This window comes from Mus caroli, unplaced genomic scaffold, assembly GCF_978045245.1.
Source record: "Mus caroli unplaced genomic scaffold, Mus_caroli_1 scaffold_13, whole genome shotgun sequence".
In the NCBI taxonomy this organism is placed as follows: domain Eukaryota; kingdom Metazoa; phylum Chordata; class Mammalia; order Rodentia; family Muridae; genus Mus; species Mus caroli.
In genome coordinates, this window is record NW_028227268.1 from 57,238,859 (window position 1) to 57,262,605 (window position 23,747).

Here is a 23,747-nt window from a genome sequence, read left to right on the forward strand (position 1 = left end):
GAAAGGAGAAATTGGTGCAAATGGGAAGGAGAGGGGCTGCTTTGAGGGAAGGAAGGGTTAGTGAGCCGGTGGATGTTTGCAAGGAGCATTTGGGTCTGAAAGGCTACCTCCCCCTTGCATTAGTCTCACCTGCCTTTGTAGCTTTCCTTTTCCTCCACAAAACTAGTTTCAAGTCCATCCTCAGTTGGTCATTTGCAGGATTAAGGTGTCTGCTTGAAAACTGGCAAGATAACTGTGTCTTCCCTAGACTCCTTGGAGCTGAGACATTTGTGTCCAGAATCTGAAAACTTAGAATTCTTTCATATGTTTGTTAGTAAATGATTGGAACTTATACTTGTTTGCAGATTGAGTAGATGTAAATCTAACGTAATATAAATCACTTTGCATTAAACTATGTACATTTGTTTATGAAGTCAATTATCTTTAAAGTCCCTTTCTCCAATTTGCTATTTAACTGTAGATCTAGAGCTAAAAAATGAATTCTTTTTTTTGTGTGCTTTAAATGTTTTCTTTCTTTCTTTCTTCTTTTTTGTTTTTTTTTTGTTTTTTGTTTGTTTGTTTGTTTGGTTTTTTTGAGACAGGGTTTCTCTGTGTAACCCTGGATGTCCTGGAACTCACTCTGTAGACCAGGCTGGCCTCGAACTCAGATATCCGCCTGTCTCTGCCTCCCAAGTGCTGGGATTAAAGGCATGCACCACCACTGCCCAGCACTTTAAATGTTTTTATTGTCAAGAAAATAGCTCAAGTGAAATTTCATGGTCGCACCATGCTTCAGTATTCCCGGCAGAGTTTGCCTATTGCTGCCCCCTCACCCACAAATTGAGGAAAGTTGTTTAGTGCTTTTTGTAAAATTTCTTTGTTCTGTCTTTGACTCGTGTTTGGTCTGGCTTTTGCCAGTTTTTCTTCGTGTATGGAGATCTTGCATTATATGTGTGCTAGATGATTATAAGCACAGCATATAACAGACAAATGGTGTTCAGTTTTCAACATGGTGGCTTTGTTGGGTTTGAGCTCATAAGGTGTGTGCTTGCTAGTCTTTGTCTCTGCTACCCTTGTTATATAAGGCAAGATTCATAGGTTCCTAGGGATTAGGTCTTAGTTATCTTGGGGTGTCGCGTCCGCTCTCGACCAGCAAGAACGACACGACCACCAGTCCTTCTAACAGCAGTTTATTCAGTCCTGTTTCTTCTTGTTTATATCTCCCCCCCCCCCCCCCCCCCCCGAGCCCTGGGCCTCTCACTCTTATATACTCTCAGTTCTCATCTACGCACAGCAGGCCACGCCACCTCACCAGGCACGCAGCTTCAGCTAATCAGGGCAGCAGGGGCATATCTCCATCAAAATGGATTTACTGGTATCCTGGTACACCTGCGCAGCTCTCAAGATGTTTGTGGTTTATATGAGGAAGTCAGGTGCAAGTCATACGACTTAGCTGCAGTCCCTGGCGCCTTTGGGACTGCCGCCACACCTGCTCCTCACATTGGGGGCGTCACCATTCAGCCCACTACACTATGATCTTAATCATATACATCTTCTGTGAAAACCTCAATATCCTCAGAGTTTTATCACACTACAGCATCAACTCGGAAGTCTTCAGAACCATTTCAGTCAGTTAGTGCTAAGCCTCAGTGTATTGTCCATCCCTGGGTCAATAATCTGTATTTGGACCTAGAAACTGGAAAACAAATGACCTGACAGCACAGGTGAGTGCTGAGAGGGTGACATGAACACTATTCCCACTCACAGAAGACACTGCTGTTTAGAGGCCAGTACAGTGGCTCCCACTGGGGCTTTTGAGAATCACAAGGACAGATTTCCAAGAAGAAAGGAGTGTTTCATTAAAAAGGGTTTTTATATTGCTGAATTCTTTTAAAAAGCAGTTTTGCTGTTAGTGATTCATTCACCCAGTCACCCTGATCAGCATGTTCTCTAGCCAAGCTTATACTTAGTACAAGCCCTCCAGACTTTAACAAATAAAACATCTTGAATCCTTTTGGTGTCAGCACTTCATGTAGTTTTTTTGGTTTATCTTTATGTTCTTTGTCAATTTTGTTTTGCTTTGCTTGAGAGAGACACACACACACAGAATGAAGCCCTGGCGCTGGGAACTTCCTTATGTTGACCAGGTTGGGCTCAAACCTGTGCTAATTCCTTGCCTCACTTCCTGTGTGCTAGCCTGAGCCACCATACTCATCATGTTTGTCTCTTGCTTTGTTTCTAAATGTTGAGGATCAGTTTGCTGTGCCGTATGTTGTGACACTTGTAATTCCAGCACATAAGAGGCAGAAGCAGGAGGAGATCATTGTCAGTTTGAGGCTAGCCTGGTATAAGTTCCAGTTTGGGCAGGGTTACCCTGTGATTGTCTCTATACCTATTGCACACCTCCAAAAAAGCATTTTAACCACTTTTATATTTCATTGGAAATGTATCTGTTTCATGCAATACTTTCTGATTATGGTTTCTCTTTCCCCTACTTGCAGTTTCTCCTCACCTCCCTTCCCATCCAGATCCACATCCTTCCTGTTTCTACTTAGAAAACAAACAGGCATCTAAGAAATAACAATATAATACAGTACAGTACAGTGCAGTGCAGTATAATACAATACAATTCATCAAAAATCAGAATGTGACCATAGATGCAGAGACACACATGTTCACACACTCTTAAAAACCCCAAACCAGAAAATATAATATATACACAAAGGGCTTGTAAGGTTAAAACAAAAATTAAAATGCTTCCTGACTCAACATTACAAGTCAGAGAATCTCCAAAGATGCCTTCTTTGGAATGAGCTCTTTTGTGTTGACTGACCATCTACTGCTGAGCATTGTGCCTACCCTTTAGAATAGTTTCCCCAGTGAGATTCCCTTGGAGAAAACTAACTTTTCATTTGGAAGTAGCTATCAATTGGAGATAGCTTCTCAGTTAGGGATAAAGTGTGTCTCCACTTCTTATTTCAGCTCTAGGACCTTATGTGGTGCAGACCTGTGTAGGCCCCGTGCCTGTTGTCCCAGACTCTGTGAGTTCATGTGTATCCCAGCCCTGTTGTGACTAGAAGGCTTTGATTCCTTGGTGTCCTCCATCCCCTCTGGGTCTTACTCTCTTTATGCCTCTTTAGAGTCCCCTGTTAACCTGAGGGGAGGGATTTGATGGAGACCTCCTTACAGGGCTGAGTATTCCAGAGTGCTCACTCTGTATACTGTCTGGTTGTAGGTCTCTGTATTTGTTTCTGTCTGGAGGAGGAAGCTTCTCTGATGATGGCTGAGCCAGGCATGGATCTATGAGTATAGTGAATGTCATTAGGAGTGCCTTATTTTTACATTCCATTAGCAGAACAGTGGCATTTGTTTTTTTTCCCCTTAGGTCCATAGCCTATTTAATCTCAGATTGTTGGCCATGCAAAAAGCATTGGATATGGGTTCTATCTCATGGACTAGGCCTTAACTCAAAGCAGGTATTGGTTGGTTGGTCTCACAAACTTTGTGTCATTATTACACCAGTATATCTTGAGGCAGATCCCTCTTGTAGATCAAAAGTTTGTAGCTAGCTGATTTGGTGTTTACCTTTCTCCTTTGATAGCACAGGGATACCTTCCATTATCATGAATACTAACTATAGGGATGCAGGCTCTAGGTAGACACCAGCTCAACTCTGTTTTCAGTGAGTTGTGTAGGTGTTGTCTTCAGCCACAGGACCTTCCTGTCAGTTTGTAGACAGCCACCAGTAGCCTTGTAGATAGCCTGGATTGTTTGGTGAGTCCCCTGGGAGCCTCTTTAGGTAAGAACTTGATTAGCTTTAACCCATTCCTGGTGGTGGAAGCTCCATTTGGTGACGAAAGATGTCCAGGTGGGGCTCTGTTTCCCTTGCTATATGGCCATTTCATTTAGATTCTCTCTCTGTCTCTGTCTCTGTCTCTGTCTCTGTCTCTCTCTCTCTCTCTCTCTGTGTGTAGCTTCTACTGTATTAGGTTTTCATATGACCTTTCATATGGCTCTTAGTTTACCTGTCTGTCCCTCTATTCCCTCCCCTGCCCCTTTTTCATCCCTTTTCCTGTCTGGTCTTCTTATTACAATCTTCCCTTTTTGTCTGTCCATAGCTATCTATTCTGTTTATCCTCCTAGAGAGATCCCTCCCTCCATCTATCCCTTATTCTCTAACTAGCCTCTGGTCCTATGAATTGTAGCTTGCTTATCAATGACTTCACAACTAACACCTACATATAAGTGAATACATACTATATATTTGTCTTTTTGTGTCTTAAGTTACCTCATTCAGGATGATTTTTTTTTCCTTAAACTCCATTTATCTGAAGATTTTATGATTTTATTTTTTAACGGCTAAATAATATTCCATTGTATAAAAGTACCACATTATTTTTTTTCTTCATTAATGACAGGTATCTAGGGGGGTTCTAATTTCTGGCTAGTATATATGGAGCAGCAATGAACATGATTCAGCAGGTGTCTATAGTAGGATCCTTTGAGTATATACCTAAGAGTGGTATGGCTGGGGATTGAAATAGATCGAGTCCCATCTTTCTGAAGAACACTGATTTATACAGTGGCTGTATACTCCCACTAGCAATGTGTATTCTCATCAGCACGAGCTGTCTTCTTTCCCCCTCCTCCCACTGATCTTAGTCTTATTGGGATGAGTGACCCAAATCATTGAAATCTCAAAGTAGTTTTGATTTTCATTTCCTTGAGGACCAAGGTTGTTGAACATTTTATTAAGTGCTTCTCAGCTTTTTGCAGTTCCTCTTTTGAGAATTCTGTTTAGATATGTACCCCATTTTTAATGAGATTATTTGTTTTCTTGATGTCTGTTTTGTGTTCTTTATATAGTCTGGATATTAGCCCTCTCTTAGATATGTAGTTGGTTAAAAAAAAAACAAAAACAAAAAAAAAAAACCTTCCCATTCTATACCTTGATGCTTTCTCCAAATGATTTCTCCAAATTTTGATTTTAATTTTAAAAGTTTTAAACTGTGAATGGTAATGCATATCTATAATCCCAGCACTCACACAGGAGGTAGAGACAGGAAAATTAACACATCAAGGTTATTTTTCAGATACATGGGACCCTATATTAAATACAAACAAGAAAAACATTTTGTCCCTCAACCTCCTAGTAACACATGGCTTTAAAATTAAATCTGATGTTTTTGTACACAGAGCATCTTTTGCATGTAGCTTGAATGTCCTAGTTAAGTTAGATTAAGTTAGATGAAAGTGTTTTAAAAGTAAAATTTTGATATGTGCAACAGCAAACCATGAGGAAATTCCTGTACCAACCTCATGTCTGAAAGTGGCTATTCCCAATATCTCCCTAATCTTCTAGAAAGGCCCATCCCTCAGAGCTGCTCTCAGGACTGTAGAGCAGATGTGTATTCTCAGGACATTCCTTTGCTCCATTCCCCAATCTCATATCTGTAGTTGGTGTGCTCTAGTATAGCTTTAGAATTTACTGAGGTGGAAAAGTATTGATTGCAGAGATTAGCTGAGTAGCTAAATGTGTGTATAAAACACTGAAGATAGGAGTGCTGGAAACAGTATCCCTAATAGGAACACAAAACCAGAATGAGTTGTCTTAGACAGGGTTTCTATTCCTGCACAAACATCATGACCAAGAAGTAAGTTGGGGAGGAAAGAGTTTATTTAGCTTACACTTTCCACATTGCTGTTCATCACCAAGGAAGTCAGGACTGGAACTCAAGCAGGTCAGGAAGCAGGAGCTGATGCAGAGGCCATGGAGGGATGTTCCTTACTGGCTTGCTTCCCCTGGCTTGCTCAGCCTACTCTCTTATAGAACCAAGACTACCAGCCCAGAGATGGTCCGACCCACAAGAGGCCTTTCCCCCTTGATCACTAATTGAGAAAATGCCTTACAGTTAGATCTCATGGAGGCATTTCCCCAACTGAAGCTCCTTTCTCTGTGATAACTCCAGCTGTGTCAAGTTGACACAAAACCAGCCAGTACATGAGTAAAAACCCTTTCTGTTACAGATCTTTTGTAGAAACCCTAAAGAAGTGATTCATGTAATTTATTGACCCAGAAAGAAATATGGCTATCAAGGAAAACATGTTGAAGCAGTACCATAGCCTGACTGAGATTTTGATATAAATAATCTTTCTATCTATCTGTCTATCTATATTTAGGGAAAGTTTGCAGCAGAAATTAATGCGTTGGTTTTTTTGGGGGGTTAGAGTGATAAACGGATATATATCTTTTGAAAATACTATATATTGCATGTATGTTTATCATTTTAAAAACTCATTTTCTTTGAATTTTCTGATTTTTTTAAAATAATGGATACAGTTTAGTTTTATATTAAAAAAATGCTGATACTTTCCTGCTTTTAAGCCCAAAGAAATTGTTTCAAGAAAGTGATTATTGGTATACCTGTGTTGCTAACTTGAAGTAGACTGCACCGTGATGATTTCACTCTGACTGCTGCAGAATGCTTCAGGTCTGTCACTCAGCATTTATAGTGCATTTGAAGGAAGGGGGTTTCTGTTAAACTGAAGATATTGTGCCTTTTAGCAGTGTGCAGTGCTTGAGCTCCCTTGGGATGGGTGATTCTGCAGTGACTGGTTCTTTTCCTGCAAAGTGTTAAGTTTCTGGACACTGTAAACTGGAAGCACTGAACATCATCTGATGCTCTACAGCACAAAGACAGATTTGTGGGGAGTGGGCATAAGATAACTTTTTTTTTTTCATTTTAAGATATTTGGTACCTTTTCAAGCATTGCTCTATATTGAGTAAGATTTATTAAAACCCGTTTCTTTCTTTTTCACTGAATTTCTCATGCTTTCAAAGTAATAGCTGTTTTATAATGCTTGAATGTTAAAAAAATTAATTAAATTTAATCACCACAATTTGCATGTGTCTGTAGTTAGTATTTGAAACTTTCCCTTTGTTGTTTCTCAGGTAAGCGCAAAGCACTGAAGTTGAATTTTGCAAATCCACCTGTCAAATCGACAGCACGGTTTACTCTGAATCCTAATACTACAGGAGTCCAGAACCCACACATGTGAGTACTCCCAGTGACTAAATGCAGGGCTTTCTGGCTGCTCCATTTTATGCAAAGCAAGGGACTGATATTTCTGTTTTCTTAAGATACTTTAAAATGTTACTATTTGAACTTAAATAGAGAGTTACTGATTCTGTACTCTTAAGTTGATAAACACAATTTTTTTTTTCTTTAAATGTCTACTTGGGAAAATAGTGCCAAAGGCCCAGGCTCACTTATATTATTTTAAATTAACTTTGGGTTTCAGGTAAAGTTCAGGTTGTGTTCAGGAATGCAGCTGTCTTCTCACTTTCAGCCACCACTCTCCACTTAGCGGGAATGTAGATTCTCTTTCCTTGAAAACTCATGTGGCAAATCAAAGTTGTGTTCAAGTTAGTATACACGTCATGTCATCTGTTATTAGTTAATATTTCAAATAAAAAGATAGCTATGATAGTGTATCTTACAGAAAATAGTAGGAATGTGTTAGTTGGTTTTAACTAATAGCTTGAGAATAATAGTTTCCTGAAGCCTTCAGTCAAGTGATGTGGTATATTAAATAGTAATCTCTTCCCCAGACTTTCCTGAGCATGGCAGTCAGTGGCTTGACTTCTATTCATATGTGTATTCATCCTAGTACTGAGATGGGAAGAGCAAGCGGTGGATGTTATAGGAACAGAGCTGGGAACAGAGTATCTTATGTTTTAAAACTAATTTCTTACTGCCTGCATTCAGGCTTTATTAGACTTCAGATATTTCTAGTGTTCTCAGAGAGACATGGCCATTGCTTCCTCTCTTTTGAACTTAGGTATACCTTGTATTTGCAAACAGTAACAAGTGGGTGCACTGTCACCTTTGCAGGTATGACCGAAATACTTTATTTTTGCAGTAGTAATGTGTACAGGTGAGGAGTGTATGTGTAAGTGTGTATATATTTAGGGTTTCATAAGTAACCTTAGAATTAAGGATACCTTATTTGTCTGGGAAAGCTATCCACTCATAGTTAAGTTTTCATAAGAGCTCAGTGGGAGAGGATGTGCCTAGTTCTTCTGGGAATAGGTGCCCCAGGAGAAGGGGAGGGGACAATGTGGGGGAGGGACTTAAAAGGTGGGACTGGGAAGAGAGGAGGGAGAGGGCTGTGAGTCTTAGTCTTTTTCTTTGTGAAACATGAAACAGGGCTTATATTGAGCAAGAAAACCCAGTACCTAGCCAGGCAATACTCTAGCAGTAAGCAGTGTTCTTTCCTCATTTTCTAGCATTTTGGTGAAAATAAATCCAAGGTGAATCTATAAGCATAGTTCATTTTACTATTCTGATTACCAGTGGACCACATGCTTGACATGTAAAGCAAGAGAGTGTAAGACCTACTCCCCTCCTTCCTTTTTCCCTTCCCTTCTTTCCTCTTCCCATTTGAGTCCTTGGAGGATAAAGAGATCACCTCTTTAGGATATACTAGGCTTTAATTACCGTAAATTAAAACTATATATTTCTAGCATGTGAAAAATTAGTCATATACTAGAGACCCTTGTACGTTTAACAGCTGTCAATGTTTTGATTTTTGGCTCATAAAATGAAAAGTTGTATAAACGCAAAGAATGTAAAGAAAAATAGGTTAAAGGGGGAAAAAATGACCCCTTTCTATATTTCTGTCAGGGTTTCATTATTCCGGTTCATTATATACTTCAGGGGCTATTCTTGGAAATGTAGCAGACTTGTGCTAAAATCCTATTCAGTGTAGCTGGAGAGAAGCAGAAGTAGATACTCTGTTGTTACGTTCTGTGCCTTTATCATGGGGAGTAATGGTTGACGTTCTTGGAACAAAACTGTTTAAAGTGCGCACAGCACAGATATTGCTACAACACACTACGGTTATTCAATAGGGAGAAAGCAAGTTTAAAAGTTAACTTGGAAATGGGGCAAGAGAGATGGCTCAGCCGTTAAGAGCACAGGTTGCTCTTTCAGAGGTATCTGGCTTAATTCCCACCATACACATGGTGTTTCACAGTCATCTGAAACTCCAGTGCCATGGAATCTGACACCCTTGTCTGGTCTCTGTGGGTACTGGGTGTACATACATACATGCAGATGAAATACACGTACACCACACATACTATACTTTTATATTAACTTAAATAAATGAGTTGATGTGTTTGGGGCTTAAGCACTGGAAGCTACATTTTAAATTCAGAATTTTTGTTGAGACCAATGCCTCATTTATCTTTGTTTGAAATATTAGAAAAAAGATTCCATTTTAAAGTCCTATTTTAATCACCAATATTCTGCATTCTGTAATGCACTTTTTCAGTAAAGCTTCACTGAGAAAGTCATTTAGTCCTGAGTAAATTGTAGAAACTTTGTCTTCCACTCTAGTTCAGACTGGCCTCTAAATGTCAGCATTCCTCCTGCTTCAGCTCTGAGTACTGAGATTGTAGGCATGGGCTGGCATGCCTGGGAAACTGTTGTTGTTAACCTTTTCTGTAGATATGAGCAGTAGGTGGAAACTAAGTGCTGGTTTCTACCCACTGTTATCACTAACGCTGGCCTCTGAATCGCTTGACTGTGGTGTGCAGTCCAAGCCTGACTTAGAATACCAATGTTTTCTATTTCATTTGGTGAATTGAGGGAGAGAGTGAGAAATTTGAAGAGTTTGGTGGGAGGAGGGAGAGAATTAATTTTTTTTGGAAGTGTTTTCTTTACTTCATGTTCAAAGTTGAAAGTCTGAAAGACATAGAACTTCTTAGCTGGAGGTGGGAGAAGCTCTGTCTGCATTCCTCAAGCAGCCCAAGGACACCTCTGATCCCCCTAGTCTGTCTCTGACTCCCCCCCCTCCCTTAGTAGGTAGAGAGTAGATTCTGTTGTGGAAGGAAGGTTTAAGCATGGGATTCAAACTGGATTCAAAAGGTAAGCTTTATCTCCATCCCAGACGTTTACTGTGTTTCTCTCTCCCCTGTGCTTGTGCCTCTGGTATAGTTTCTCCAGCCTTAGGCCTTTCCTGAAACAAAGAGGGCTCATGCTTGCTTGGCATCATCCAGGGCACTGTGACTTCTGATGTCTTAGGGGTTTAAATAGGTTTTGGGATTGATCCCGTCCTGAACCTTCCTGATGCTTCCTGTATTTGATCTTCTGTAGTGAAAACCAAGCTCTATGGCATATGCATGCATATATATGTGTATGTATTGTATGTGTGTGTGTATACATATATGTATATATGTGTGTATATACACACACACACACACACACACACACTATAGTTAAGGATATGTACATGCTTAACTAAGACACTCTTGTGATAGTCCAAATAAAAAGTGAAGCAGGTCAGAGTCTATAGATAAAACTTTAGATATCAGTTGGGAAGATCCTCAGTTGATTAGGCTCAAATCAAGAAAATATCTTAAGTACTTAGTTTAGACTATTAAGTTTAAAGAAACATGGCTAGATAGTTATATTACTCATAAATATTAAAACTTTAAACAAATAAATTAGAATGATCTTTATTCTTAAATAAGGTATATTTTTTACATTTGTATGACCTATTTTAAATTGCTTATTAGCAAAATGTTACACAGGAATACTTAATTTCAGGTGTTTTCCTTCATAAGTACCTAATAAAAATAATAATGCATTTTTACATTGGCTAACACAGTTGAGGAATACCAATTAGCTTTAGTATTGTAAAGAAACAAAGTAATATGATTAAAAATATTACTATCTACTACAAAAATTACTATCTACTTATAAAATAGTTATTATTTTTGATTTAGGGCCACTAATATTTATTGAATACCTTGTATTTTTTTAGGTTCTCAGACATCTTTGTTACATTATAGAACTATTAGAAACAGCCCTTTCATTTAACAACAACAACAACAAAACAAAACAAAAGGATTGTACTCAGTACCACAGGTAACATGTCATCCCTTCTTCACAGATGTCCTAGAGCTAGAGTCTTTAGTTACAAATTTACTTCTCTTAATTCTACATGGATACAAACAGTATTTTTATTTATATCACTACATCATCAACAATTCTCTTTGCATAAAGTCATAACTACTTAATTATAATTTCTTCCCTGTAAATTTATTAAAATATATATAGGAGGGGATACCTAATTTTATGTATTACAGTTATTTATATATAAAAATGATAGAAACACACTTTAAAATCATACATATTTAATAGATATAAAACTATGATTTCTAAAGTATATTTAAGATTAAACCTTTTTGTTTATATAGTTTTATAAATACAGAATGTTCAGGCACTTAAATGTGTGAATTAGAATGGTTAGCTACCAACTCAGAGGAAAGTGTTTGTTCTTCAAGGAAAGCTCTGTATCTCCTGAGCTACCCACACAGACACACAGGGCCACAAAGAAAGATAGAAACAATTGCTTTCTGTGTGGATGCCTAATAGTTTTAGATAACATTTTTCACCTTCATTGTCTATGACCTTACATATAAAGACAAAATCCCCACAGTGTTTGTAATATAGATTCCTTCCCTCTGGAATCTTTATACCTTATGCTTTCAGCAAAACGTGACACATAGAAATGACTAAAATATAGAATACTGAAAACCATCAGGATAAGGACATGGGAGAAAATGAGCTTTCATTTAAGGAACTAAATTATAATAAACAGTAAACGACATTGTCTTCTTGCTTTGGACATTATATTCCTTTCTAGGGAAAAAGATAACAGAGGAGGAATAAATTAGGAACTGTGTCATTTTTTGTTTAGATTTCACATTCATGACCTGATGTGGTTAATTCATACGAGGCCATAGACTAAATATTATGGGTCCTAGTCTGAATGTAAAATGCCCTCAGAGCCTTGTGTGTTTAAACATGTACTATGGAGCTAGTAGTGCCTTTTGGGAAGAGCTTAGAATTCTTAAAGATGGAGCCTCCATGTATGAAGTGAACCACTATGGAGGGCCTTTAGGCTTTGAAGTACGCCCCACGTCTGTTAACACTCTGCCTTCTGATTATGGATTGTGAAGAGAATGTGGCCACCTAGATCTTGTACCTACAGCTTCCTCTTCCTTGGTACTTTGCATGTCTTCTTTAACATGATTCAGTGATTCACTATAACCAGAAGCCACAATAAATCCTTCCTCCAAACAAAAAAAAAAAAAAAAAGAAGAAGAATGGTGAGCTACATATACACATATGTGTGTGTATATATTCTCTTTCAAGTTAAAAGTAACTTTTCTGACAGCTTGAGTTCAGATGAAATAGAATACTAATAGTAGTTTTTTCTTTTACATTGTAGGTACAGAATTAAAGCCAAATGGTTACACAGTAAAAAGATATTGAGAATAATCTGACAGTTAATATTAAATTTGGCAAATTGAGTTAGTTTGTGACATAAATAACAAAAGCTTACTCAAGAAGTTCCTCATCTGATAAAAAGTTGAATTTACATTTTAGTATTCTCGTACAGGAAATGTGGGACCTTGGTGGTTTTTCTGTACCTGATAGCAAATATAAAAGGAAAGAGCTGTGGGCATAGTAAAGTATAGTAGCTGGTAGTGATCCTGCCTAATGTGTGTCAGCCCCTGGGGAAACAAACAACAGGAATAGAAATAAAGACAAGAGGCAATAATATTAAGTGTACAGAACTCTTTAGACAATGAAGTAAGGAACTTTTTTCAACTCATACTTCGAAGTCAGCATAGCATTGACAGAAACTAGACAAAGACGTTACAAAGCAAAGGAGACCACAGAATTCCATTGTTAATAAACATACACTTGGAAATCCTTATGAACAGTACTTTGGATTAATCTTGGTTGAATATTTGATCCTTATAATTCACTATATTAATAAAGTAAGGGAGAAAAATATGTGGGCTTTCAGTAGGTACAGAATAATATTTGACAACATTTATTATCAAAAACATTCCATTAAACCTCGAGGGGTAGTTCCTGACTCATTGGTGGCATCTAAGGAAATGCTTTTACTATGGATAGTAAAATACTTAGTGATGAAAGACTCAGTGCTGTGTCTGTGTTTGGTGACAAGACAGGAAACCCTAGATGCTGATCAGAAAAACTTAAGATTGGATTGCAAACCAGCCTTTTTTCAGACAGGTGTTTTAATTGCATATGTAGAAAAATCTATATTGATCTAGCAAAATTACTAAAATTATTAAGTGACTTTAGCAAAGGATAAGGGTAACAAAATCAGTTCTTTCTGTAAACACCTGTTAGCAAAAATAAACTCTTGGAAAGTGAAGTTCCAGAATCATTAGAGTAGCTTAAAAAGTACAAAATAGTTATTGCTACAGTAAAGAAAATATGATGAGACCAACATATTAATTACTGGGGGGACATGAAAGACTTGAATACATGACTGAGATGTCCTCTTCTGGGTAAGTTGTGTGGCTCAGTGATAGAGTACTTACCTCGTATGTCCCAAGCCCCTCAAGCCCATGGGCATACACACACATGCACAAAAACAGTGGCTTATTCCTGCATTAGAAAGTACAGTGTTATTAAGGTACCTGTTCTTACCTCACTCATTTATTAATTCAACTCAGGAATATCTTAGCCACCTTAACACACACACACACACACACACACACACACACACACACACCACGCTAACACAAATGCACACTGACATTTTGATTGTGTAATTTATGTGGAAAAAAATGGAAATAGAATAGTGAAAAATACTTTTGTAAAAAGTAATGAAGATACAACAGCTAAAGTCTTATAGAAGAATGGTATATAAGATGGAATAGGAAGTGTAGCATATGAGCACACATGTACAGTCTGTTAATTTTTGTCTAAGATCCCTGTACAATTTTGCATACAGGCTAGACCTTTTATGATGATTGAGCAGCTGGGGTGAGATCTGTAACAGAGTGAACCCATTTCCTAATTCACACCATGTGCTTGAAATAAAGCATTGTCCTTAAAGGGTAAAGTAGAAATTCCATCTAACTTGTAACGGAAACCATCTTAATGTATTTATCTGGCATAGACAAATACTTAATTGATTGTACAGAAGAACATAGTATAAATTGCTACCAAAGATAATGGACTTCATTGAAGATAATGTTTCTACTTATCAGAAGTTTCTTAGGAAATTGTATAGGCCGGTCATGCAGTGAGAAAATACTCTGGATTTACCTGACTAAAGACTTTCAGATATACAATGAACTATTAACTCAGAACAAACAATCCTTTAAATGGGTTTTGGATTTAAGTGGACATTTCACAAAGAAACTTAGGAATAGTCAATAAATGCATGGAAGGCATGTTTAACATTAGTAAGCAGAGTCAGATAAAAATGATAATGATATTACTAACCTGCCAGAAGGGCCCAAACTTAAAAGGATACATAATGGTATCAGAATCCACATATTGCGGAGGGAATAGACAAGGGCTCAACTACTTTAGAAAGCCCCTTAATAGTTTCTTATGTGTTAAAACATGATCTAGCATTGTATCATTGCCCAGTGTGAAAATGTTTTTATGAAAATTTGCATTTGAACAGTCATAGAAACTGTTCATCATGGTTCTAACAAAACAAAACAAAACAAAACAAAACAAAAAAAAAACAAAAAAAAAAACCAAGCCCACAAATGTCTATTCATGGGAGAATGAATGAATAAACTGTGTCTTACTAGAATGCAATAGGAATTACTGATCCACATAAGCACATGTGAGTCCAGAAATGCTGAGACACAGCCAGCACAAGAAGAGCACATGTTGTTTCTTCATCTGTCTGAGATTGCAGAGCGGCCAAGGCTGAAGTTGATGGGGGTGGCTGAGATGAGAACAGTCTTGTCTTGTGGAGACTGACAAGAATGGCACAAGGAGCAACCTAGGGATCAGGTTTTCTGTCTTGTTAAATCTTGCAAGACTAAGTGTGTATGAATTTGCCAAAACCTAATGGTTGTGATGTGGATATTTCACTACATGTAAATGATATTGTATTAAAGAAACAGAATAGTAAAGTTATATGGATAGGTTATTTATCCTTTCTCAATAGTAATAGTGATTTTTTTGTCCTTTTTTCAAAGCACAAATGCATTACAGCAGTCATAATACTTGGTGATAATTATATGAACACAGGTGTTGGTTAAATTCACTTCTTATGCCAGTGGAGAAGTATGTGACAAATGTTACTTCTGCTCATTCACTTTCCTTTGCTAGAATGCTTGAAAGAAAACTAGAATGATTCATTTAATTAATTTATGTAGCAGTGCTAGTGATTTCACCCTTAAAACTGCTGTCATAGTAAGGTTTCTACTTTAGGGCAGACTCCAACTATAGAGGGATTTGTCTGTGAAAAATTTATTTAGTTAATTTTTATGCATATATGTAGGAGTGCCTGTGTGAGTTTATGTGCACTGTGTGTACGCTGGTGCCTATGAAGGCCTGAAGAGGGTGTTGGATCTCCTAGAACTGGAATTATAGGTGGTAGCTATCTGATGTAGGTGTTGGGACTGAAACAAAGGCTCTGTGCAAGAGCATTAAGCACTCTTAGTCACTGAACATTAGCCTGAGCAAAACTTAAAGAAATTGTTATCAAGTGTTATTTGGTTCTCAGTCTACTCTGGAACATTTGTTGCATCATGCCAATTATAGTGTGCATCTGAGTAGTTGGCTCCTTTAGATAACATTGGAGACTTGTCTTTAGTGTGCTTTCAAAAGAATATTTTTGAATTCAGATATGCTATCATGAGCTTAGTCCCAGCTACTAAGAAAGCCAAAGAGGTAGTTCTCTTGTGCCCAAGAGGAAGAGGCCAGCCTGGACAGCATAGTGAGGCCCTGTCTCAATCAATAAACAAGCAAACATTTTCTTTTAATAGAGATCAGTGTAATCTTACCATGTAGGTTGAACATATTGGTTTTTTTTTTTTTTTTTTGGTTTTTCGAGACAGGGTTTCTCTGTGTTGCCTTGGCTGTCCTGGAACTCACTCTGTAGACCAGGCTGGCCTCGAACTCAGAAATCCGCCTGCCTCTGCCTCCCGATTGTCTTAAAAAAAATAACATGCTTCAGGTAAGAGGATTCAATTTGGCCAGTCATGGCAGCACATGCTTTAATCTCAGTACTTGGGAAGCAGAGGCAAGTGGAGCTCTGTGAGTTTGAGGCTAGCCTGTCTAAATAATTAGTTCTAGGACAGCCAGAGCTACATATCAAGATCCTGTCTCAATAAACCAAGGGTGTGGGGGTGGAAAGAAAAAGGAAAAATAAAAGAGTATTCATCGATCCAGAAAATTATAAAATAGTAAGCTTTCTGCAATTACTACTTCTTTTCCAAGACAAGCCTAATAAAACAAGAATATCTATCTATCTATCTATCTATCTATCTATCTATCTATCTATCTATCTATCTATCACATATATATTTTTATAGAAAAACTTAGTAGATATAAAAATATATAGTCAACTTTTCACTGTGACAAAATATGTAATAGAAGTAACTTCAGAAGGAGGACTGACTTAGTCTGTGTTGTCAGAGGGTCTTACTCCAACTGTGCCAAGAGAGTGGTAAGAGTGACTCTATGTGGGCAGGAGTATGATGTAACTGGTCATACCCATACATCTGAAAAGAAGTCAGTGCAAAATTGGAGATTTAAAGAAGCATCGAATCATTAGGATTTAGATGATCAAGTTGCGTATTAAGGTGGAACTTTATTTTGATGAGAAAAATGTACATAGGGCCAAATTCCAAAGAAATGTGGTAGAGGCTGAAGGAGCAGGCAGAGAATAAGAAAAGATACTTGGGGGGATGGGGGGTGGAAGGTTGTGTGTGATGCCATAGAAGCCCAGCATTTACGAGGATGCAGTTGGAGAAGAATGGATTAGCAATGTGTGATGCCAAGAGTCTTTAGTGGAATTCCTTAGATAGCATTATAAGTGCTGTGGTGGTTGAGGTGGAAACATACAGTTAGCTTAGGGCACTCTGAAATGTGCCTCTATGTGAAACAGCCCAGGGAAATGATTATATTGCTAAGCTTTGAGTACAGCTGGTAGAAGGTCAGCGCTTAGCAAATACATTGGCTGTAGCAGCAATATAAAACCTTAAGTGTTTGCCTCATCCTCTTTACCATCACTCTTTTCATTGGTGAGGAAACATTTACCTTTCCATCTTAAATCAGTTTGGGCCCAACTACTGCATATTTCTCTACTTTGTCCCTCCATCTTCCTTCCCATCCTTCCAAGAGACAGACTCTGACTCCTTAGCCCAGCCTGGCCGAGGGCTTCCAGCCTCCTACTACAGTCTCTTGAATGCTAGGGTTAAAGGCACCACACTGCACCAGCTTCTTACTACTTTCTGATTAAGAACATTAGAATGTGAGTGCTTCTAATTGGATTGTTTGAGCAAATTTTTGGTGACCTTTCTTTCTTTTGCGGCTTTTTAGATCTAGGCAAATACTCTGATTTTGTTAGTAGAGCCAGGAAGCAGGCAGTTTCCATGGTAACCGACAGGCTGAGTTTACTGTGGAAATTTCCGGAATTAACAGAGCTGCATTGCAGAAGGATGCATAGAGCAGTATTCATCTAGAGATCTTCACAGGGTATGCAGGGAGGAACAGTTGCTGTGTTATTGTTATCGGGATATGTGCATGTTTATTTTCTTGTCTAAGGAAGATTGGCAAGTTGTGTGTGTGTGTGTGTGTGTGTGTGTGTGTGTGTGTGTGTGTACATGCGTTGAGAGAGTTAAACAGCTTTGAGGCATTTCATATATCCTGACTTGGTAACCTGGAGCTTGCTTAAAGACAAAAAGGAAAATGTGGTTTGGGAAGGAGGATCTGCTTGGTGCCACTGGGAGAAAATTAGGTAAGTGCATCTCTTGGGGTGGGGTGGTGGTGGTGGTGGTAAGGAAACGAGGAAAGTACACCCACTTCAGTCGACAGTGAACGATTCTGAGGAAAGGCGGGCCTAGGCAGAAGGTGGCTCTTGCTTTTTAAAGGAAAGGTGGTAGGCACTAGCATGTCTGAGAAATCAGATTTTTATTTTGAGCAAGAAGTCCATCAAGGTGATTACTATCACCTGCTGAGAGACAGTAGCTAAGAGAAGCACCCAATGTGCTAATAAGGAGGTTTGCTGCACTAAGCACCTGCCTAAATGACAAGAAAGCCTAGAGAAGGTTGTTAGATCCTTAATCCTATTGATCTGGGGGACAGGATAGTTAAGAAAAAAACACAAGTGCATTTTAAGATTAAATTCTGGAAATAAATCTGTAGGATTTGAGTAGATAATTAGGGTTTCTTATGGTATAAAATAATAAATTTAAAAAAGAAAAGAAATCTTAAAAATATAGTGGTTTAGAGGCTTAAGTGATAACTAGACAGCATTTATGTCATGTTTGTCAGTACGCTGTATCTCCATGGTAGGTTCTTCTTGCAAATGAAGTTTGACTGGAACACAGTCAGTGATCTGGCTGCATGTTTACAATGGAGATTGTTTGCAGAGACCTTATTGTGAAGCCTGAAGTAATTACTATCTGACACTGTACAGAAAAGCTTGATACTCATAATGTATTCTTATGTCTGTTGTAACTAACTGTTGTGACAGCAGTAGCAATTTATTCCATCACAGTAGTAGAGGCCAGAAATTGAAAATTAAGGTGTTGGCTGGGCCGTGCTTCTTCTCCAGGCTCTAGAGAAGGCTCCCTCCCTCTCTGCTCCTCATGGTAATATTGAGCATTTCTGGCCCTGTCTTAGTGGTGTTACAATCTCTTCCTTCATCTTCACTTTACTACCTTTGTTTTTCTCTCTGTGTTTCCTTTAAGGAGAGACATCATGCTTGAAATGTCTGAAAAGTCATCCATGTGTATGAATAGTAAGATTCCTTTTTTTTTTTTTTTAGATTTAAGAAAGGGCCTTAGGCTGCCTAGAACTTGTTAAGTAGACCAGGCTGGCCTCAAGCCTGTAGGTCCCGTTCCTGCCCAGTGCCACTACACCCAGCAATTCTGCTATTTTGGATCTATCTTAATCAAGGTTTTGTTTTGTTTCTCTGTCCCTGTCTCTCTCTCTCCCCCACTTTTCTTAACATTTTATTGATTCTCTGTGAATTTCACATCATTTACCCCAATCCTACTCATCTTATCTCTCCATATCCACCCTCTACCCTTCAACCTCCCCAAAAGAAAACAAAAAATAAACACACCAATAAAATTTAAAACTCTTGCTGTAGAAGTTGCAGTGTGTCTCACAGTATCACCTTTGTCCAAATAGCTTTACTTACAAATGGTCATTGCAATGAGTCATTGGTTTGGCTCAAGGCCGCTGACTTCTGCTACGTAATCAGCACTGGATTTTCATGGAGACTCCTCTTAGATATTCTGTTGTCGCCCTGTGTCTTGGAGATCCTGCAGCTTGGGATCTGTAGGACCTGCCCTCTTAGTGTGTTCCAGCAATTCATAAATGGGGTGGATGCTGGGGTGGGCCAACTCAAAGCTCTGGATCTGGGCCTGGGTAGTGGCTGTGTTGGTCATCACACCAGTCAGCTCTCCTGCTTGTGGCAGCTGGCAAGGGGTGAGACAGGCTCTCCTGAGCTCACAACGGTGATCTCTTTCTGAGATCTTAAATAAGATTGTAAAGATACAGTTACATTCTGTGGTTCTGGATAGATGTATATTTTGGGAGTACAGGGGATTATTCAAATCTGGGTTTTGTTTTCTTAAACCACATTCTGTGTTAATGCTAGTCAGTTGTTGGCCAGCTTCCTTTGGAAACTTGTGAAGAACACATTCTGCAGGAGATTTCGACTTTTCGGAAAGATACTGGACTCAGTCTTCAAGTATGGGGCCATATAAGCCACAGAGCATGGCCATGTGGTGTTGAGGCAATGGGACGAGCACTAGGATGCTGGAGAGGGAGAGCACCAGAATTCACAGGGGACTTAGGAAGACGGCACTAGGATCTTCATCTCGTCCTCTTCTCATCTCTTCATGTCTCTCCTCAGCTCTCAGCTTTCAAACTCCAAACAGTAACAAACATATTTGGAGTTTTATGAAATTGATTGGAGCCAAAGCCAGAATCAGAGTTATGAGGGAAGAGACTCATGGCTATGCCACTGGAGACAAACTGATTCAGAGGAAGCACCAAGTAAGCAAACAGTAGATGGCGGCGTACAAGGGCCACTTCAGTACAGTTGCCTGAGGCTTGTTTATTGCTGGGATGTTTGTACTGTCCTGAGTGTCTAAAGAACCAGCCGAGCCTGGGAGGACTGCAGTGTTTCATTCATCCTGTATCGGCACATTTGTGAGCCATTGTCATAATATTAATATCTTTCCTGGAAGTCTCTAGAAATCTCAGTCATGACCTTTGGGTCCATGTTTGAAAAGGGATGTATGTGTGGTGAAGAATCAAACAGGAAACAAGAGATTCCAGTGTGGATGCTGTCTTAAAGAGAAAACCCCATTTTAATTTGATGGGCTAATGCCCATAGCATCATCTGAATACTAAAGAATGAAACCCCTGATAAATAGAGGTGATCGTAAGAATTAAGCAAAAATGACTAGCAGTAGATCCAAATTAATATTTACTAAAAGTAAAGAAGTACCAATCAAGCACTCCATACTTTCTGAGGATGTTGTTGGGATTGTGGATCATGCATCTGCTAAGGACTGGTGTGTTCTGATTCCATTCAGAGATGCAGTGAAGAAACATGAAGCCCAGCCCAGGATTTCCAGGGAGAGTTTCCCAGAGAGCAAAGACCAAATGAAGTCTTGTTTCTTTTCTAGTTGAATTCTTTAGTCTATAAATATGTTCAAATTGGATGCCAAGTTGAGATGTAGGAGGCCCCGAGAATATTTTTTTCTTCACTTTACCAAAACCTTTGTTCATATGGTTGAACTGTATGTGTAAGCCTAAGCAGTTTTCTAGAAATACTAACATTTTCTTGAATTCAGTAACAGTTGTATTGTTTGGAATCATGAGTATGTCAGGCTTATTGTATATTTGGGATTAAATTTGCTGCTTTATCACAGATCACAGTTATGCTGAACTCTTTACCCTTCTTTGACAGGTCTTACAGTATGTTCTATACTGACTTGGAATCTATGATCCTTCTGCCTCAGCCCCCAGGATGCCGACTTCCTGGTGTGTACCAGCACACCCGGTTCTCATACTGACTCCCATTGGCAGTTATGCTAGTTATGAGGCTACAAAAATAAAAATTACTCAAGTTTTCTCCTCAGTCAGAGGCTGCCTGTGGAAAGGTAGCCTTACTTGCCCTGTTTCAGGTCACCTTTTTTCCTTTCCTCCCCAATCAATCAATCAGTAAACAAACAAACAACAGTTCTTCTCTTTAAGGGAAGAAGAATGGATTGGGGGGGGGGTGTCACACCTTATCTAGAAATGAGGTCATCATGAGTAAAGCATTATGGATGGAAGTAGAAGATTGAGGTAGCAGTAAGACCAGGACTTAGGCTTTTGAGTCTTCTGCTGTCAGCTCAAAGGCTATTAGAAGAGAGCAAGGAGACTAGGGGTGGGAGAGTTTGCACTGGAGCTGTGGATATTAGCATTATTACGTTAGACCCTGGGTGTCTGCCTCAGCAGCTTGTGGCATTTCTCATATGCAACGATACAAAATAGAGGGAGGTTTGCATGTCTCTGGGATGCTTTTTAATGTGTACCCTGCCTTGTTAATTCTAGTTGCCATGATCTATTCACACTCCTAGATCCATGTCCTCAACACAAGGATGTTGACAAACCTTCCTGGATCTCTTTCCTTATAGTAGTCTGAGCCCTTCAGGCAGGTGCTAGGGACAATTGCATTATTTTTTCTGTCAGGGCCTGCTACCATCAATGCTTGATGCCTAGTGTCTTAAGATTGTATCTTGTGTCTGTCTTTTCTGCTGTGAGGTCATTCTTCTCTCCATACTCTAGAATGGGAAGCTTGGTGCTACATAGACACAAGGAAACAGGATTTATAATAGTAGAAAACATCTTGGCTGATTTTAGGAAGATTATCTCTTAGCAACATTTCTCAGGATTCAAATAGTTTCACCCATCCCTAGCCAGGACTAATTCTCTTCATAATGAAAAAAAATTAATTTGTTGGGGTTGGAAAGATGGCTCAGTGGTTAACAGCACTTGTTTCTCTTCCAGAACACTTGGTTTCAGTTCCTAGCACCCACGTATAACTCGTAACTGTCTATAACTGAAGATTTAGGGGATCGACACCCTCTTCTGGCTTCTGAAGGCACCAGACATGAATGTGGTGCACATACATACATGCAGCCAAAGAACTCATAAAAATAATATAAATCAATCAAAAACATTTTTTAAGTGAAATGTAGCTTGTAAGAAGGGGCTGGGCTGAATGAGCAGCTGTATTACTGAACAGAATGTGGAACATGAGGACGAGTGACTTCTAGGAATCTGGAAACAAAGTAGTAGTGAGAGACCATGGTACATGCGGCATGCACACTCAGACACAGCAGTTGCCAAGAACTGGAGGGAAATAACTGATTTCAAAACATAAGTAGCTGAATTCTTTTACATTCTTGAATTCATTGAGAAGGTAAACAAGCCTGTGAAACATTTTTGGTGGGTAAGATTTATGGTTCTAGAGAGTGGTTTTCAAGCTTCCTAATGCTGCAACACTTTAATATAATTCCTCATGTGACCCTAACCATGAAATTATTATCATTGTTACTTCATAACTGTAATTTTGCTACTGTTATGAATCATAATATAAGTATCTGATTTCCGATGGTTCTAGGCCACCCCTGTGAAAGAGTCATTTGACCCCCCAGAGGAATTGCAACCCACAGGTTGAGAACCACTACTCTAGATAAATAACTTATTGGGCAAAGGAGCAATGACAAAGCAGACTACTTGAACTAGCAGGTCTCAGTGGTGCTCTTTCAGGCAGGAGAACAAGAAATGCTTCTTATTACTCAACAGGCACAGTAAAGTACAACTAGAGAGAGTCTTGAGCCAGCAGTGGTAGTGTGTGTGTGTGTGTGTGTGTGTGTGTGTGTGTGTGTGTGTGACTGAAACGCCAGCACCTGTGAGGCTGAGGCAAGAATTTGAGACAAACTCAGTCTATATAGAACCTGACTCAAAAGAGACAGGGAAAATGTTACTTAATCTTAGTATCAATTTAAGTTAGAATACAAGGCAAAAGTTGGCTCTTGACTAGTGGGTGTTGCTGGTCCTGCCAAGTCTATATAAGCAATGCTCTTCAGCCCTGACCAAAATGAAGCTGTAACTAATGACTGCTGAGTTAGAATGCTTTGGTGGAATTTGTAAACTAGCTTTTGTAATTTATGCATACAGTATAGACAAATGCAAACAGAAAGTGTGTTTTCTTTCTGAACTGTGAGTGAGGTTTTTTTTTTTTTTTTTTTTTTTTCTCTACCCTTGGAGCCTTGTCAAAGGGTGTTGGCTTAGGGTATCTGGTTAGACAGGAGAGTCTCAGGAACCTGACTGCTGCTGAGTTGGCAAAGTGGACACCACTGTATTAACAGAGAGCAGATGTGAAGAGTTGAGTACTGCTGGAGCCATTTGTCACCTCCTTGGTTGTATCACTGTTTAAAACAAAACAAGCAATGTAAAGTCTACCTACCTACACAGGAAACAACATGGAATTTACCCACCCATATAAAAAGCCCCATGCAGCTTTGCCAAACATGTGGAATAGAAATATAACTTACCCCTGGATTAATGTTCTGGAACATAATGTCACAGTTATTTGTTTTGAAAATCTCTAGTTGTTAGGAAATTATAGATTTGTGTGGGTCAGTGAAAATATG

At 38.9% G+C, this 23,747-nt stretch overlaps 1 protein-coding gene across 5 annotated transcripts in view; it reads left to right on the forward strand.

Annotated features, from left to right (window-relative positions):
- The window catches only part of Map2k4 (mitogen-activated protein kinase kinase 4), a 95,814-nt gene that overhangs the window by 24,969 nt on the left and 47,098 nt on the right, over positions 1-23,747 (forward strand). For 3 of the 5 annotated variants that reach the window (XM_021176401.3, XM_021176402.3, XM_085829918.1), the window contains one exon: positions 6,933-7,035. In XM_021176401.3, coding sequence (XP_021032060.1) covers positions 6,933-7,035 — 103 coding nt within the window. Of the gene's footprint in view, positions 1-6,451; positions 6,471-6,932; positions 7,036-17,720; positions 17,816-23,747 lie in introns of those variants that run through there. The other 2 variants (XM_085829917.1, XM_029483390.2) reach the window with 2 other exon arrangements.